Below are 17,881 nucleotides of genomic sequence, written 5' to 3' on the forward strand. Positions count from 1 at the left end.
GGCCCTATCTCGGAATGTTCCATTCCAGATCCCTCCACCATGGGCTCATTGTGAAATAAACAATGCGTGGCCACTAAAGCAGTTCTTTGAAAATGCAGCGTCAACACACCCACATTGACAGCAATGCAAAGTCACTGAAATTTTCTAGAATGCCATGAGAAAAAATCCTTATAGATAGTCTTTTCCAATGCAAACTTCTCTTTTAAACACTTATTAGAAAAGTTTGCTAGTAAGGCAAGAAAGTAACTTTTAGATTTTTTTGAATGAGGGTCTGCTTTTTGGAACCCTTTCAAATTTTGATAGCCTTAAAAAACTACTCTTATTTAACAAAGAGAAACAGCCAGGGTTAATCTGGAGCTTGGAGTCGACATGAGAGTGGCTGTTTCATCACCAGGCAATTCCTCCAGGCCACAAGCGAGGCCCATGGAGTAACACAGCCTGTGATTCCCTCCCTCACCCTTCACATTGATTGAAAATGTATCTTCAAAGACACACTCAGAAGCTCTTTTGATGCTTTTATTGACAATTTAAGTACAATCTTAGAGTTGTCAGATAATCAACACATTTTAGAGAAAAACAGATTTTCTCTGCAAAGACTTTATTTCTATTTTTTGATACATTCATATTTTGTTACACCCTTCCTGTGCAAATAATACTGTGATTCATGTTCATGTGTAGTGGATGATTTTGCTCTTTTTTTTTTTTTTGAGACAGAGTCTCACTCTGTTGCCCAGGCTGGAGTTCAGTGGCACGATCTCGGCTCACTGCAACTTCTGCTCCCCGGGTTCAAGTGATTCTCCTGCCTCAGCCTCCCGCGAAGCTGGGATTACAGGCGCCTGCCACCACGCCCAGCTGATTTTTGTATTTTTAATAGAGACGGGGTTTCATCGTCTTGGCCAGGCTGGTCTTGAACTCCTGACCTCATGATCCACCCACCTCGGCCTCCCAAAGTGCTGGGATTACAGGCATGAGCCACCGTGCCCGGCCTGCTCTAACTTATTTTAAGAATCACTGTTCTATTCTGGAAAGGGAAAAGACCACCACCAAGATAGGAAAGGAGACCATGCTGGACAGCCTAATAGTCTAACGGGATCCTAGGGTGCCTGAGCTTGTGGGAGCAAACCTTGTTCAGGCACCGCAAGCCTAATGCAGCATGCAGACTGGGAAGGCGCAATAATGCAAACATCATCAGGAACAAAGCTATGGATGATGGAAAACACTGTGTGCTCCACGTGATAGAAGGCAGCCACCTGATTCGCCACATCAGGCCAGTGTAAGGAAGTGTAATTTAGTGGGATTGCCAGTGACACGAAGTCAGGCCCTGATCAGGGTATGGACTCAGTATGGACACGAGCCACTGGGTGCAGGGGCTCATGCCTGCGACCTCTCTTTTTTTTCCCTTACTATAGAGACTTTGATCTCTCCACCGTTTCTACTTGAGCTTTGGGCTTCCTGTCGCAGGTCTGTTGTCACCGTGGGGCCATGTTGGAGTCGGTAGATTTTCAGACAGTGAAGCCACATGAAGCTGTGAATGCTGACGTGGCTGCTGCAGAGCCCAGTCTCTCCCCGGCGCAGGGCCTCTGAGGGGACAGGACTGTCCTCAGATGGTTGGAAGAAATGGGTTATCTTAACGCAGTTAGGAAAAGAGGGACAGGTGTCCCGGGATGTGGAAAATTTGAGTTCATCCCCTCTCTTCCCTCCAGCAAGGATTTCAGGTGCTACATCTAAAAAGAGAAGCCCTGTTGCCGATTTCATAATTTACAGAGTCTCTAAATCCAAAAGGGCCTCCATGTGCTAGTGAGACTCATGCCCTCAGTTATGGTTACGATCTTCCTGAGAAGTCAGACAATACAGGTAGAACAAAAGATAGTGGTTGTACTTTCTCTTCTGCGTAGTGTGCGTAAGAGCATGCGGTTTGCCACCTGCAGTGTTGTTAATCTTTTGATTGTGTTGTTAATGGCTGAAAAAAAAGCTGAAGGTTTGATGGAACTGAAATCCAATCCTTGTCAACATAAGGAATATTCTAGTGAGTTTACTGTCCTAAGAGAAGGTCTCTCCTGGGGAACCCCTGGTGTGCAGAGCTCCCTGGGACTTGCAGATTGGACAGAGAGGGTGTGCCAAACCCTTCTGATGGAGAGAGTCAGGCATGCTTTCATTCTGGTAGTTCTGGAAAGGCTCCTCTTTAAAGATTCTGATTTAATAATGTTCACTTTTGTTAAGATTGAATATCATTTTGAAATCATTTCTAAACATGTCTCCTTTATAGGCACTTTATCCATTAAATTTACAGTGGAGCCAAACGTATTAGCAAAATCTCCAAGCTGCAAAATGAATACTCAAAATCAAACTATAGATGTTTGGTGATACTTTCAGAAAAACAATTTCTTTCTAAAGTTGCAAATCATGAAAGGGAATGAAAGTACATTAACTTGATTTCTTCCCTGTAATTCAAACATTCAACATTCAAATTAACTTTCATAATTTCTCACTTAGTGACAAGTCAATTTATGCATAGTTGGTATTTCATTAATGCAATTTATATAGATGGAATTCTTAAGGATAAACAAATGTTTTTGACTATTGCCTGGGGTTCTTTGGGAATAGATGCTTTCTGAAAATTTAAATAAGAACATTACTGGTAAAGCCATGAATCTAGTTTTGAGAACCCACTGCAGTTCATTTTACAGAGAAACACCTTGTCAATGGCATCTTCATGGTATTTACTGAAGGTAAAATGCAGGATATTAAATGTGAGAACTCTCTCTCCAGCTACTGATTCTGCCTGACTCGAATTCAGGTGAGAATGACCCATACAGATACATGGATTTCACCTGAATCTGTGCTCCGGTATTTGTGTCATCTGGAGGCTGAGAACGCCTGTTGGTGGTGTCACAGATGGCTCTGCTGTTTTGTGTGGACAAACTGAAAGGGATTCAGGAGCTTCTTCTGTAATTTTGCTCTGCTGTTTTTCATGGACATAGTGAAAGGGATCCAGGAGCTTCTTCTGCAATTTGGCTGTAGTTGGACTTTGAAAAAAACTTGAAGAGTGTGTGTGTGCGTGTATGTGTGCGTGTGTGTGTGTGTGTGTGTGTGTGATTGAAAAGAGAATTAGCAAATGAAGGTAGGACACTGGGTATGCTCCCCCAGGATGGGGCGATGGGGTACCCGGCTGCCCTGGCTACATGTCGAACCAGTGGTCCCCCATGCAGACGCGGTTCCACTCGCAGCCGCAGTTCCAGCACCACTCGAGCCTGCACTGGGGCTGCGGACACTTCATGTGCATGCAGCCTCCTGTTGGGGGCAGAAAACAAAGGTGTGGTGGGTTCGCAGCAAATACCTGGAAACCACGCATTCCCAAACCAACGCGCTAGCCTAGACACCACTTTCTAAGTGAATAATCACAAGCAATACAAGGGCAGAGAGAAACTTAACTGAGGGGGAAAAAATCATAAAGCACAATAGGGCAGCTCTAAAGTGATGATATTCATTAAGAAATGAATGAAATTGAAGCATGTCACTTTTGTCGGGAACAAATTTTATTGGTAAATCTGACTTTATTCTCCTGAAAGGGGATTTAAAGACAAACACTTCATGTTTCATAGATAGGGGTCAATCTCTCATTTAAATATATTAATACATTTAAATATATTCAAACATATCAATATATTTATATTTAAATATATTAATTAATAAAATTTGATGATATAACCTAATATAACGTATAACAATTTAAATATATTTTGATTTATTTTTGCTCTTTCTATAGTGCTACTTACTTGGCTTGGCCAAATTCATAAAACAGGAACTGGGATAGCATATTATAATTATTATTATTTCTATTTTTTTTTTTTTTTGAGACAGAGTTTTGCTCTTGTTGTCCAGGCTGGAGTGCAGTGGCGTGATCTCGGCTCACTGCAACCTCCACCTCCCAGGTTCAAGTGATTCTCTGGCCTCAGCCTCCCGAGTAGCTGGGATTACAGGCGCCCACCACCACACCCAGCTAATTTTTGTATTTTTAGTAGAGACAGGGTTTCGCCATGTTGGCCAGGCTGGTCTCGAACTCCTGACCTCAAGCCATCCTCCCGCCTCAGCCTCCCAAAGTGCTGGGATTACAGGCGTGAGCCACTGCACCCAGCCAGCATATTATTTTTAATAGGGAATATGTTCCTTAACGCTATCCAAAATTTTAATTAAGATGAGAGGGACAGAAAGGAAGTAACCAATAATGCTAGGTGTTCCATGTATATTACCTCATTTGCTTCCCAAAGCACTTTGAGATAAGAGCATCAGTCTGCTATAGAATTTCCCCAAGGCGAAGCACTTTTAAATGGTGAAGACAATAATTTCACCAAGGTCTGTGTGATTCCAATGTCCTTTCGTTCACAGAACAGGTTCTTTTCAGCATGAGAGGAAAAGTCCCTTATCTTGGGACTTATTTTGGAATTATTGACCTCCCTCACTTGTTAAACACAGACTTCATGAGTTTCTGGGGTTCATACACCCCTGCTTCAGTCGCTGTGGGGGAACTGAAGGGAGGAGGAAGTGATTTGTATGAGGATGTACAGAGAACTGTTTCTGTCCGAATTACCTGGATAACCCCGGCAAACACAGTTTCTTTGCTTGAATCCTACCTAGCGCTGAAGGTGCTGCATTACTCACTCTTACCAATTATCTCGTTAATTGATTTTTCCTGCCAAATTTTCCAAGTAATTGGTTCGGTGCTGTCTCACTTTTATTATTAGAAACCTGGCATGAGGGCCGGGCGTGGTGGCTCACGCCTGTAATCCCAGCACTTTGGGAGGCAGAGGCGGGCGGATCACGAGGTCAGGAGATCGAGACCATCCTGGCTAACACAGTGAAACCCCGTCTGTACTAAAAATACAAAAAATTAGCTGGGCGTGGTGGCGGGCGCCTGTAGTCCCAGCTACTCCGGAGGCTGAGGCAGGAGAATGGCGTGAACCCCTGGGGGCGGAGCCTGCAGTAAGCCGAGATCGCACCACTGCACTCCAACCTGGGCGAAAGTGAGACTTTGTCTCCAAAAAAAAAAAAAAAAAACCCAGCATGAGAACTTTCACTAATTTAAAATATTTATGAATATATAGGAATAGGCATTAGTTTTAAGATAACTTCCCGACATGTAAAATCTCCTGTTTTCCTAATCCTTTCTGGCTTGTTTTAAAGATCATAAATTACAGATGTGTGGAAAATAAAGGAGAAAATTTACAACTTTTTATCTTCATACTTTCCACTTAGGTTTGTGCCATTTTCAGCACATATTGAATGGTTGTATATTTATGATGTAAATAATATTTTATATGGTGTGACATTATAAAACCATTTAAGTTTCTCTAACATATCATAAATATTTTATCATATCATAAATATATCATTATTATATCATGTATCGTAAAATATATTCAATCTAAATTATTGAGCAATACATTAAAACTTAATGAACTATTCAAGCAATTCTAAATGAAAGAGTAAGTTTCCTATTGTGAGATTTAATATATATAAGCATATATAAACACAAATATGTATGAAGTGTGTGTGTGTGTGTGTGTGTGTGTGTGTATGTGTGTATATATATATATATATATTTTTTTTTTTGAGACGGAGTCTTGCTCTGTTGCCCAGGCTGGAGTACAGGGCGCGATCTGGGCTCACTGCCACCTCCGCCTCCCGGGTTCAAGCAATTCTCCTGCCTCAGCCTCCCGAGTAGTTGGAATTACAGGCACCTGCCACCACGCCTGGCTAAATTTTGTATTCTTAGTAGAGATGGGGTTTCACCATGTTGACCAGGCTGGTCTCAAACTCCTGACCTCGTGATCCACCTGCCTTGGCCTTCCAAAGTGCTGGGATTACAGGCATGAGCCACCGCGCCTGGCTGATAGATGTGTTTTTCATACACAGTCCCTGGCTCATAACTCCTATAGCTCTTGTTACAGTCTTTTGTCATAATGTTGGGGCAATTCAGGCCTCAGAAACAGGCCCCAGAAAAGAGAATCCCTTCCTCTGACCTTTCCTTGCCCTCCTTTTACCAGCCCAGGGCAGGACTGGAACCTTCCACAGCTGTTCTGACTGTGGGTTTTAAGACCCGGATTTCAGAAGAGTCCTGTCCATCCCCTGGAGGAAGGAATGCTGCACAGAGAGGCCGAGAAGAATCTAGACTGGCAGGCCTTGCAGGGTCTCCCCACTCCATCTTTTAGCATGAGATCAAAGCCTTTCTGTCCCATCGCATTTCAACACGGCTGTCCATGCTTCCATCGTGCCTATCCCAGGAAGTCTCCATAGAGGGCCCCAGAGGACAGGGTTTGGGGAGCTTCCAGGTTGCTGAACACATGGAGGCTTCTGGTGGGCGGAGCACCCAGGGAAGGCTTAGAAGCTCCGCGACTTTTCCCCCATACCTCGCCCTCTGCATCTCTTCATCTGTATCTTTTGTAATATCCTTTATCATAAACTGGTAAATGTGTTTCCCTGAGTTCTGTGAGCCACCGTAGCAAATAACAGAACCCAAAGAGGGAGTCATGGGAATCTCAACTTGAAGCCAGTAGATCAGAAGTTCTGGAAGCCCAGACTTGCGACCGGTGACTGGCAGTCCTGTGGGACTGAGCCCCCAGCCTGAGGGATCAGACACTACTTCCTGGTAGACAGCGCCAGGGTTGAAGAGCAGGACACTCAGCCGGTGTCCACTGCAAAACTGATTGCTTGCTTGGTGCGTGGGGAAAAACCCCCACACATTCCGTCACAGAAGTCTTCTATGCTGACTGTTGTTATTGAATGAGAGAATAGAAGAAGCATGTTGTTTGTTCTACTCTTAGACCGAATGCCAAAAATTAATACCAAGCATTTAATGAATCTGGGATACTAGCATTGTAAATAACATCTTGTTGCAGAAGCTAGAATTACAATGGCCTGGTGCAGTAAGAATGGAAATGGGAAGAGAGGATATTCATGTTATTAACTTTCTTTCCTCCCTAGGGCTTAATATACACAAGGCCATATAGCTAGACCCCAGGCCATGGAGGAGCATGGAGGACCACGATTCTAAAAGCTTTGCCAGCTTAAAAGTAAGTGCATAGAGGAAGCCGCTGAAACTTCACGCAGATTTGTGGATACAGACATGAAGGGAATGTGGCTTCCTTTGTAGTGAGTTCTGTCTGCAGATGGACACTCAAACCATGAAAAGCTCAGCCTACGCCCGGCAGTTGACATCGTAGCTCCGGCCAGCAATTCTTCCATTAGATTTAATGAGAGCGTGGAAGTCCCTGAACGACCCGAAGGCACATTTGAGGAGCAGCACACAGTCGGAATGGAGCCAGAATCTCATCTGCTTGAGATGGAAGTGAAGAAATTTCTGGAGACTGGAGAGGATTATAGGAGAAAGTACCAGGGTTTAGCCTATGCTTAAAATGGAAGTTCCTCGCATTATCATTTCAGCTTCTCTGAGGGAAGACGGGCATTCCTGAAACGCAGCTGAGTATGTAACAGGCCACGAAGCTTGGTGAGAACCAGGTAACATCCTTGGTCATAGAGGCTACGTCGGTTTTGGTTACGGTGATGCACTTTTAAACGGTTTAGGCCATCGCTAATAAGCTTCAGTCTCAGCTTTTCCGTTTGTAAGTTAAAAATTTGGAGGTAAAATTTTTTACTTTCATTTATAGTACATCACAATATTTCCAAGAAATAGCCCGACGGGGAGAAACTTTGCTACAGTCACGAACAATTTGACTCTTACAACTTCCATCTTTGGAGGCTGCCGGCACGTTCTGAGTCCAGGGCAGATCTGATGAATAATTTTCCTGCTTCTCGCCCTAGAATATCTCCCTGCCTCACAGGATCAAGTCCAAACCCCAAAGCTGCCATTCAGGGACCTGAATTCTGCATCCTACCTACTGCTTCAGCCGAGGCTCCTGCATGCGGTGCCTGGAACACCAGCAGCAGGGGCTGCCTCCACACACCGGGGCACGCACACCCGGTGTCTTTGCTCATGCAGTCCTGGGGCCTAGGACGCCTCCTCCTGCTCCTCCTTGCCTTGCTCATGTCTGCTCATTCTTCAATTCTTGGCTGGTATCATCTCTTCCAGGAAGCCTCCTCCACCGGGTCTGTGTGCCCTGATAGCTTGCTTCCTCTATGTTATTTTATTAAAAAGATCTGTTTATGTGTGCGTCTCTAAACTGTTTACAAGCTAAGTTTTGGTTTGCTTTTTATTTTTTTTGAGATGGAGTCTCACTATGTCACCCAGGCCGAAGTGCAATGGTGCAATCTTGGCTCACTGCAACCTCCACCTCCTGGGTTCAATCAATTCTTACGTCTCAGCCTCCCGAGTAGCTGGGATCACAGGCACCTGCCACCATACCCAGCTATTTTTTTTGTATTTTTACTAGAGACAGGGTTTCTCCATGTTAGCCAGGCTGGTCTTGAACTCTTGAACTCAAGTGATCCGCCAGCCTCAGCCTCCCAAAGTGCTGGGATTACGGGCGTGAGTCACCACACCCAGACTAGAAGCTAAGTTTTAATTCAGCAAATATTTTTTGTCCAGGCTGCCTTCTGGGATTGGAGCCTAGACAGTCAAGGTCCCTGATCTCACCGGCTTTTGTTCTAAAGAGCGACACACAGGGAACATGTAAATGAACAAATTAAGCAATGATCTGGGAAGGAGCTGGTGCTATGAAATTATTATCAAACTGGTGGGTGGGACTCGTTGGGTAAAGGGGGAAGCAGACACAGATGGAAAGGAGGAAGGCAGGCTGGGCAGAGGAGAAGCCCAGCTCAGGCACAGCCTGAGAGGCCTGAGGTGACGCCCAGGAGCTCTGGGGCTGGGGCAGCTCTCGGGGTGGTCCTGAATTTGGTTAGTGGGTTGGGTATTATGACCAACCAGTAGTCCTGGGACATGAACTCTCTGGGGAAGGGGAGGAAGCCAGAACTAATTCTCTTGGCAGAGATGACTGCCCAGTGGGCTCAAGGCCATCCACAGACAGGCCCCCTGCAGAGGGAACGGCAGTGCCTCTCCCTTGAGAGGTGGGATGGTGCCGACAGTGCCCCCCACAGGAGGGCAGGGGTCTTTGGCAGGGTGGTAAGGGGCGGGCTCACTGAGAAGAGGTCAGCTGGGCTAAGATCTGAAGGACAGGAAGGAGCCAGCCATGGACAATGACGACACAAAAGCGCCCTGGGGAGGAGGAGTGGGACCCGTGTGGTTGCAATGTCGGTGGGGACCCCCAGGGGGGAAGGGCAGGACTGACCTGGCCTTTGAGAAGTCTATGCATCTGTGTAGAGGATGGATCATAAATATGCGAGAGTGGAGGCCAGAGCCCCGTTAGGAGGCTGAGCTTGGAAGAGGGGGTGGGCAAGCAGGGCACTGGCTGGGGACGAGGAGTCAGAGGTGGGCAGACGCTGGATCACAGCATGGGGAAGACCATGGTGACCGGGGATTGAATGCAGGATGAGGAAGAGTGTGGAATGAAGGATGAGCTTTAGCTCAGTGGCTTGAGGAACTGGGCAGTGCTGTTGACTGAGGTGGGGTGCACCCTAGAGGAAAAGATTTTCTAGGAGCAGCTGGCTCTCTGCTTTGTGAAATTTGAGCTGTCCATTGGACAATCTGTGGAGACAATGAGGAAACAGCAGGCTATTTGAGTTGGACCCAGGGGTGAGATGAGGGTGGGGTGTAGATTTGGGAGCCATCAGTACGTGGATAGTATTTAAGGCCACAAGACTGGGCTGTGTGTTATGTGTCACAAAGGTGAAGTGTCTCAGGTGTCCCCACAAGCTAGCAGTAAGTGCTGAACCAAACGACCACAGAGGAGAGAGAAACAGAAAACAACAGGTCCAGGCTCGCTGACCACTTGACCACTCCCTTTTTTTTTTTCTTTTGAGACAGAGTCTCACTCTGTTGCTCAGGCTGGAGTGCAATGGCATGATCTCAGCTCACTGCAAATTCCGCCTCCCAGGTTCAAGTAATTCTCCTGCCTCAGGTTCCCAAGTAGTTGGGACTATAGGCATGCACCACCATGCCCGGCTAACTTTTCTATTTTCAGTGGAGATGGGGTTTTGCCATGTCGGCCAGGCTGGTCTCAAACTCCTGACATCAGGTTGATCCGCCGGCTTTGGCCTCCCAAAGTGCTGGCATTACCGGTGTGAGCCACCACGCCCAGCCTCACTGACCACCTCTTATCTTGCAAACTGCCACCACCAGAGCCTGGGCTAATGAGGAGGCCACTAAGGCATGGACGCCAGACTTGCTGGGTAAATTCTCCACCTGCCATGCCTGTGATGCCTGCCAGAAGTGGGAACATGGGTGGATGTTTAAGGAGCCCCTTTCCCTCCCCACTGCAGACAGAGACCTGGCTGATTTTTACTAATTTTCTAAGGTTATACATCACACATGTTTATTACAGAAAAGCATAAAAAGAAATAAAGTCCTCTTTGATCCTATTATGCCTAGAGCTACTCACTATGACATGGTAACATCTTGTTTCCAGTCTTTTTCTTCTGATTCTATTTTTTCCCACACATACATTTGTTTCAAAACAGACATCATGTGCCACTTGCTTTGAAATTCTGATTTCTCATTGAGGATGGATGCAAACCTTTCCGCCATGCCTTCATAACCTTCATCCACATGAACCAGCGCACATCTCATGGAGCGTGTTTGAAACACCGTCTCCGTTACTCCTCCCGCCCATGCTGTGGGGAAGTCCCATTGAAACCCATCTTATGAATGAGGAAACTGGTGCTCACACAGCCACAGGCCATGGCAGAGTCCTAACTCCTGCAACACTGCAGTGCTGGGCTGTGTGAAGCTTTACCATGGATTTATCACAAAATAAACCAATCTTTCTCATACTGAGGCCATTACACACTTCGATGATTTCCAGTTTACCCTAATACAAATAATGCTGCAGTTGGCACCTTTTTTCCTAAAATGTGTGTGGGGATGTGGCTGTATTTGCCTATTATATATTTCAGGTTATTTCTTTAGGATAGATTTTCAGAGGTAGAATTATTGGGTCAAATAATATGAAGTCTTTATATAGGTATTGCCAAACTGGTTTCCAGAAAAGTTATGCTAACTTATGATGTCCTCACCAACCTTGAGAATTATTATTAAAAAACAAAACAAACAAAAAATTAAGGCCGGGCACGGTGGCTCACACCTGTAATCCCAGCACTTTGGGAGGCCAAGGCGGGTAGATCACCTGAGTTTAGGAGTTTGAGACCAGCCTGGTTGACATACAGTGAAACCCTGTCTCTACTAAAAATGCAAAAATTAGCTGGGTGTGTTGGTGTACACCTGTAGTCCCAGCTACTTGGGAAGCTGAGGCAGGAGAATCTCTTGAACTCGGGAGGTGGAGGTTGCAGTGAACCGAGATTATGCCATTGCACCCCAGCCTGGACGACAGATCAAGACTGTCTAATCTCTGTGCTTTACACCCTTGTTAGTGAAATACCAGGCCTGTTTATCCCAAACCATCACACATCTTCTCCTGGGAAGGGCCCTTCCGTGTTCTTTCCCTCCCACTTCCCAGTGCACCCAGTGGTGGTGGAGACTAGAGAAGCTCTTTCCTTCCATCCCATCAGTGCCTTCTGCTCTTTTTATTTATTTATTTTTTTGAGATGGAGTCTTGCTCTGTCGCCCAGGCTGGAGTGCAGTGGTGCAATCTCGGCTCACTGCAAGCTCCGCCTCCTGGGTTCACACCATTCTTCTGCCTCAGCTTCCGGAGTAGCTGGGACTACAGGCGCCCGCCACCACGCCCGGCTAATTTTTTGTATTTTTAGTAGAGACGGGGTTTCACCGTGTTAGCCAGGATGGTCTCGATCTCCTGACCTCATGATCCACTCGCCTTGGCCTCCCAAAGTGCTGGGATTACAGGCGTGAGCCACCGCGCCCGGCCGCCTTCTGCTCTTTATAGGTGCATGCCAATCCCTGCATTTTCTAGGAGCATTGCTGCATGCAACAGAGTAATAAGGACACTCTGGGTAAATTATTTTCTCTGCAGGAAGCCACTGATACAGCACTAAGGACTTGGACTGAGCTAAGCCAGCACCTGCGGCTCTGGGATGTGTTCAAGCACACTCTTGTTTGTATTAATGAAAACTTCCCGAAGGACATAACTGAAAAGAGAGAGGCTTGAGTGCCCATCCTGGGATGGCCGGGCTTCCCTCCCGCAAGTCAGCTCTGGGCAACCTGCCAGCCAGGGCGTAGCTGATGCTCATTGAGGAGAAGCTGGGAGAGGCTGCACCTGGCGTCGTGTCATTGCTTATCTGTGATGGTGCCGCTGACTCTGCCTTGCTCACGTACAAGTGCATCACATTGAGAAAGGGCTCTCTGATCACTGGTTGTGGTGGCTTTGCCCTGAGTGGCATGTCCAGGATAGACAGCAGGAAGTCCCCCACTGGTACTGTGAGTCATCAGTGGCAGGCCACAGGGATCTTTAAATATAGACGAGAGTTTAATTTTGAATAATGTTGCAAAGCTGGGGAAGGCTACAGACTGACGGCCGGCAGACAACAGGGTCATATGGTGCAGCCATCAGCGCTGGGGAAGGTCACCAGGGAGGACGGAAAAACCACAGCTGCCTCCTGACTGCCACTTATCCTCAATGACATTCCATATCTTGGTTCTAGTTTCTATATTTATTCCCTTTCCAACCACATAAATGCTAACTGTGTGCCTCACATAGCCATGGAACTACTCACTCATTAAATATTTCTGTGTAACAAAAACAATAATAATAATGATAATGGGTAACATTTATCGAGGGGCTACCCAACACACCAGGCACCTTCAGACAGCATCTCATTTAATCCTGGAATCCCTGACTGATGTGATTCTCCCCAAAGAGCCGACGACATCCTCATTCTCTGCTCAGCACAGACTCACCATTTTTTTCCACTGGTACATGGCAGCGGGGACAGGGCTTGGTGGTTTTCTTGATGGTTTCTTTGGTGGCTTCTTCCCAACGAGCCTGCTCTGCGGCTCTTTCATCGACTCTGTAGGCCTGGGGAAACAAAGAGGAAAGGCGTTTAACCTCAGCTTTCTATTACTGGGATCGGGTTTAGGTTCCCTGTACGCTGGTACACGAAATTCTTGAAGACAGGAGTGCCTTCGGGCAAGAAGCCTAAATATCAACACACTTGACAAATGCTAGACAGCTACTAGGCAGATGGGGACACTGTCCCTGGCATGTGGCATATGCGTAGGAGCGGGGAAGAGATCGTTCAGTTCTGTAGTGTGAGCTCCTCTATTCTGTTGTTTTGCATAATTGTAATAAATAACACCTATCAGGTGCTTAATATGCAGGCAAGGTGATCAACGCTCAAATACACTTCTCATTAGACACTTCGTCGGATGTGAAGTGAGGATCTAGTTTTTATTCCACATTGAGGATTAGATGGGTGAAAACATGGCCCAAAGCTGATAAGTGGGAGCATCAGTGTGACTCTGGAATCTCTGCTTTTGAACTTTGCTCTCATCTTGTTATCCTTCCTTGCACCTGGCAAATGGGGAACTCCAAATGTTGTCACAGAAGGGACAGGAGCAAGAACAGGAAATGAAGTCGATGTGCCGGCGAGGGCAGTGGGAGCTGTGAGTGAAGACTGTGGCCCTGGAACCAGCTGTCTGGTTCAAATCCCAGCTCTACCCAGAGGGGTGACTCTGGAAACATTCCCTAAGCTCTCTGCCAGTCTTTATCTCTTAGATGAAATGCCTTGTGCATTGGGGGTATGGAGGATTCCATGAGTTAATTTCTTCAAAGACTCAGAATGACTCCAGTGTGGCAAGCTTTTAAATACATTTGCTGACATTATTCATGTCACCGAGAGCTGGTGGTGCCTGCACCATCATGTATAAGGAGGTTTTCTGGTGGGAGTGGAAGCAAGAGGTCCTGGGCTAGCTGCGTTTGACATCTGTGACCTTAAGGAGCAGCCATTCGCTGATTATCCCCAGATAAGATGCAACATCACCAAAAACATGAATCCAAAGTTTGTCATTTCACTTTCAAATTCCAAGCCTTTTTGAGATGTTAAAGTTTTTGAGTCTTTATAGATGAAGTATTATGAGTAAAATAACCGTACTGCATTTAATAGTTTCTTTAGGAATTAGTGTTCATGTTTCTGTTATTTCTGTGGAAAGTCAATTCTTCCAGAGCCAAGATCACATCTGAGACACCCTCACATCTCCAGTTTCTGGCATAGAATCTGGTACACAGCAGGCAATCAGTACATTTCAGGCGAGTGAATGAATGAATGACGCAGCCCAGGGAGGCACTAAACTTTCAGGGGTTACCAAATTTCAGGGGTTACCAAACTTTCAGGGGTTACCACTAAACTTTCGGGGGTTACCAAACATCCAAAATGGGACCCCGTGAAACGGGCAGGGCACGTGGCTGGCATCCCCGACAGTGGTGGGGGCACCACAGACAAGCCTTGCCCAGGGCTAGTCACTGGGTGAAGCCAATTTTGTTTCTGTTAATGAACCATCATGGGCACAAAGGAAACACCCTTCGATGACTGCCAGGGTGTCACGTGATTTGTGAATACTTGTTAGAATAATGCAGAGTCAGCTGCTAGGAGGCAACGGTAGGTCTATGAGTGCTTCCTTTGCTAAGATCCGCTCACGGCAGAGGCCTAGTGAGGGTGCTGTTGTTAGTGAGGGCCGTTTCACAACTTGGTAACTAGGTATGCATCTTCATGACACGTCTTCCAGTCACCACAAAGTCTTGTGTGGTCCTAACCGTCAGTGACACGTGGCGAACACCCATCCCCCCACCGACCTGCACCCCAATGCCACCCCGGCCTCATGTTCCACGCTGTTCTTTTTCAGGTCTAGGGGTCTGTAGCTCTGTAGCAATGGTTTAGATTGCTTGCTGGTGGCAAGTTGGTAAGTCATACAAATCGGAGAAAAATACAATTTTACTTAGCAGAAAATAATTTCAAAATGCCATTTTTTAGCAACATGGCATACTGCATGTGAAGGGTAATTTCTCCCGGGTCCACACACCTAAAAATGCTGGATCAAATATGGAAAAAAATCTTTTTTAAACGTACGGCTGATAGGGTTGGAAGGTAAGGGAAATCCTTAAAGACAGCAACTTCTCCTGGTTCGGGAGGAAGGAGCCTGGCATTTGCTGTGGGGCTATCTTCTTAGTCCTGGGCTGCCCATCATCCAGGCCTTCCCAGGCCCTAAGGGCACAGGCAGGAGACAGAACCTCCAGCCAGAGCAGGGTGGGAGGTGGAATCCAGTTTTACTACACACAGAGGACCTGGACTCCTGAGGGTGACATTCTCAGTGGAGGAAGCCAGGGCAAAAGCCTGCCCAGAAGACAGAATTGACAGATATGTGCTGGTGTCAGGCTGGGTTCTGTGATGTGGCAGGTTTGGAAAACATTTTTCGGAACATTCCTAACCATCAGGCCTCAGACACGAGGGAAAAGAATTCATCCTATCTGATTAGCTTTAAAACACCTCAAGCCAAAAATTAATTTGAAATATTACCAGATTGGCATATACCCTGGAACCAGGTGGAAGCAAAAATATCTTTTGTGGAGCACAGCACTTTAAAAAGCCAAACCTCAAGGAAATTACACAAATAAAATTCTAAGAAATCTGGGATCTAAAAAAGTTTAAAAGTCACCTAATACAGGAGAAAACTAGCTACATGGGTGAAAGTCACAGAATTACAGAAACTACAGAATCTAACCAGCAAAGGTTGTAGATATTGGAATGGCCAGAGACAGAGTACTGGCCAGGCATGGTGGCTCACACCTGTAATCCCAGCACTTTGGGAGGCTGAGGCGGGTGGATCACTTGAGGCTGGGGGTTCGAGAGCAGCCTGGCCAACATGGTGAAACCTCATCTCCGTTAAAAACACAACGATTAGCCAAGCGTGGTGTTGCACACCTGTAGTCCCAGATACTTGGGAGGCTGAGGCAGGAGAAGTACTTGAACCTGGGGGGCAGAGGTTGCAGTGAGGCAAGATTTTGCCACTGCATTCCAGTCCCAGTGATGGAGTGGGACTCTGTCTCAAAAAAACTCAACTGAGTATAAACTAAATATGTTTGTTATATTTAAATAAATAAACAAAAGTCATGATAATGGAATAAGAGACTGTCACAATTAACCAGGAAGATGTAAAAAAGAAACAAATTTCTTTGTTTTGTCCATTTTTCTGGACATGAAACACTAATAATTAAAATTAGAAACTCAGTTGATGAGTTACATAACAAATTAGATACAAATGAAGAGAGAATTTGTGAACTGAAAGATGGAGCTGAGGAAATTACGTAAAATGCCAAGAAGTAAAAAATACGAAAAGGAGATTAAGAGATGGGGGGATAAGGTGAGAAGGTCCAGTGTTTTTCTAATTAGAGTTCTAGAAGGAGATAACAAAGAGCATGAGAGAGAAACAGTGTTTGGAGAGAGTGGCAAAAAAACACAGAAATTATCTACAAAGAAGTTACAATTATTCCCCCAGCTGATTTCTTAATGCATGGGTGCTGGCAGACAGTGATGGTATCTTCAAAGCACTGACAGAAAATACCAGCCCACTTCCAAGCAAAATTAATTTTTAAGGATGAGCATAAATAAAAACACAGTCATAAAAAACAGCATTTCCCATCAACAGAAGTTCATTAAAGAAACATGGATTTGGGGCCGGATGCGGTGGCTCATGCCTATAATCCCAGAACTTTGGGAGGCCAAGGCGGGTGGATCACGAGGGAGGCCGAGGCAGGCAGATCACGAAGTCAGGATTTTGAGACCATCCTGACCAAAATGGTGAAACCCCGTCTCTACTAAAAATACAAAAATTAGCTGGGCGTGGTGGTGTGTGCCTGTAGTGCCAGCTACTCAGGAGGCTGAGGCAGGAGAATCGCTTGAACTGGGAGGCGGAGGTTGCAGTGAGCCGAGATCATACCACTACACTCCAGCCTGGGCAACAGAACGAGACTCCATCTGTCACCACCCACCCCGCAAAAAAAAAAAAAAAAAAAAAGAAACATGGAAATAGAAAAAGTCCAGAAGGAGCCAGTACTTGCAAGAAGAAACTGTGAGAAAAGAAAAAGAAAATGGGTAATGTATGGTAAATCATCGGAAATACTGATTATATAAAACTGTAAACGATGCTTAATTTGCTGGTTTAAAAAAAAAAATCCAAGTAGGCTGTGTGTGGTGGCTCATGCCTGTAATCCTAGCACTTTGGGAGGCCAAGGCGGGTGGATCATCTGAGGTCAGGAGTTCAAGATCAGCCTGGCCAACATAGCGAAATCGTCTCTACTAAAAATACAAAAATTAGCTGGGTGTGGTGCACACACTACTCGAAAGACTGAGGCAGGAGAATTGCTTGAACCTGGGAGGTGGAGGTTGCAGTGAGCCAAGATGGTGCCAGTACACTCCAGCCTGGGCAATGGAGTGAGACTTTGTCTCAAAAAAAAAAAAATAAATAAAAAATCAAAGTAGAACTAGATGCTGGACAAGAATAGCACAGAAGTACAGAAGTGTGAGAATTGGATGATTCTAATGTGCTGGCATGATTCAGGCAGAGGGTCATTAGATTTTTTTACATTAATATATGTTTACATTCTAGGGTAATCAATAAAAGAGAAAGCAATTTTCTTCTAAACAAGGAAAAATACAGTGGAAATGGAAAACAAAAGAGTCAAAAGAAAGGCAAGAAGTAAAACTATAGAAATGAAGAAGGTAATAGAAAGTATAAAATAAAATGGCAGAAATGACTGCAAATATCCCAGCACTCCCAACCCGTGTGGACAGATTATCACTGACGGCAGGTCTTGCTAAACTCTAGAGTCTTAGCACTGATCTGGGAGGCCTTGTCTGCAGGAGGAGCATTCAGGGACTAAAGTTTCTGGCTCAGGTGTATGCACAC

The 17,881-nt window shown here is 45.6% G+C and overlaps 1 protein-coding gene across 11 annotated transcripts in view; it reads right to left on the bottom strand.

The window, feature by feature from the left end:
• Nucleotides 1-502: 502 nt before the first annotated feature.
• Nucleotides 503-17,881, bottom strand: part of PRKN (parkin RBR E3 ubiquitin protein ligase) — a 1,409,627-nt gene continuing 1,392,248 nt past the window's right edge. For 10 of the 11 annotated variants that reach the window (XM_058435658.1, XM_032162058.2, XM_058435652.1 and 7 more), the window contains 2 exons: nucleotides 12,881-12,998; nucleotides 1,061-3,291 (listed from right to left, as the gene is read on the bottom strand). In XM_058435658.1, the coding sequence (XP_058291641.1) occupies nucleotides 3,179-3,291; nucleotides 12,881-12,998 (231 nt within the window). In that variant the 3' untranslated portion in view covers nucleotides 1,061-3,178. Of the gene's footprint in view, nucleotides 3,292-12,880; nucleotides 12,999-17,881 lie in introns of all 11 variants that reach the window. The other variant, XM_032162049.2, reaches the window with a different exon arrangement.

This window comes from Hylobates moloch, unplaced genomic scaffold, assembly GCF_009828535.3.
Source record: "Hylobates moloch isolate HMO894 unplaced genomic scaffold, HMol_V3 SCAFFOLD_2, whole genome shotgun sequence".
NCBI lineage: Eukaryota > Metazoa > Chordata > Mammalia > Primates > Hylobatidae > Hylobates > Hylobates moloch.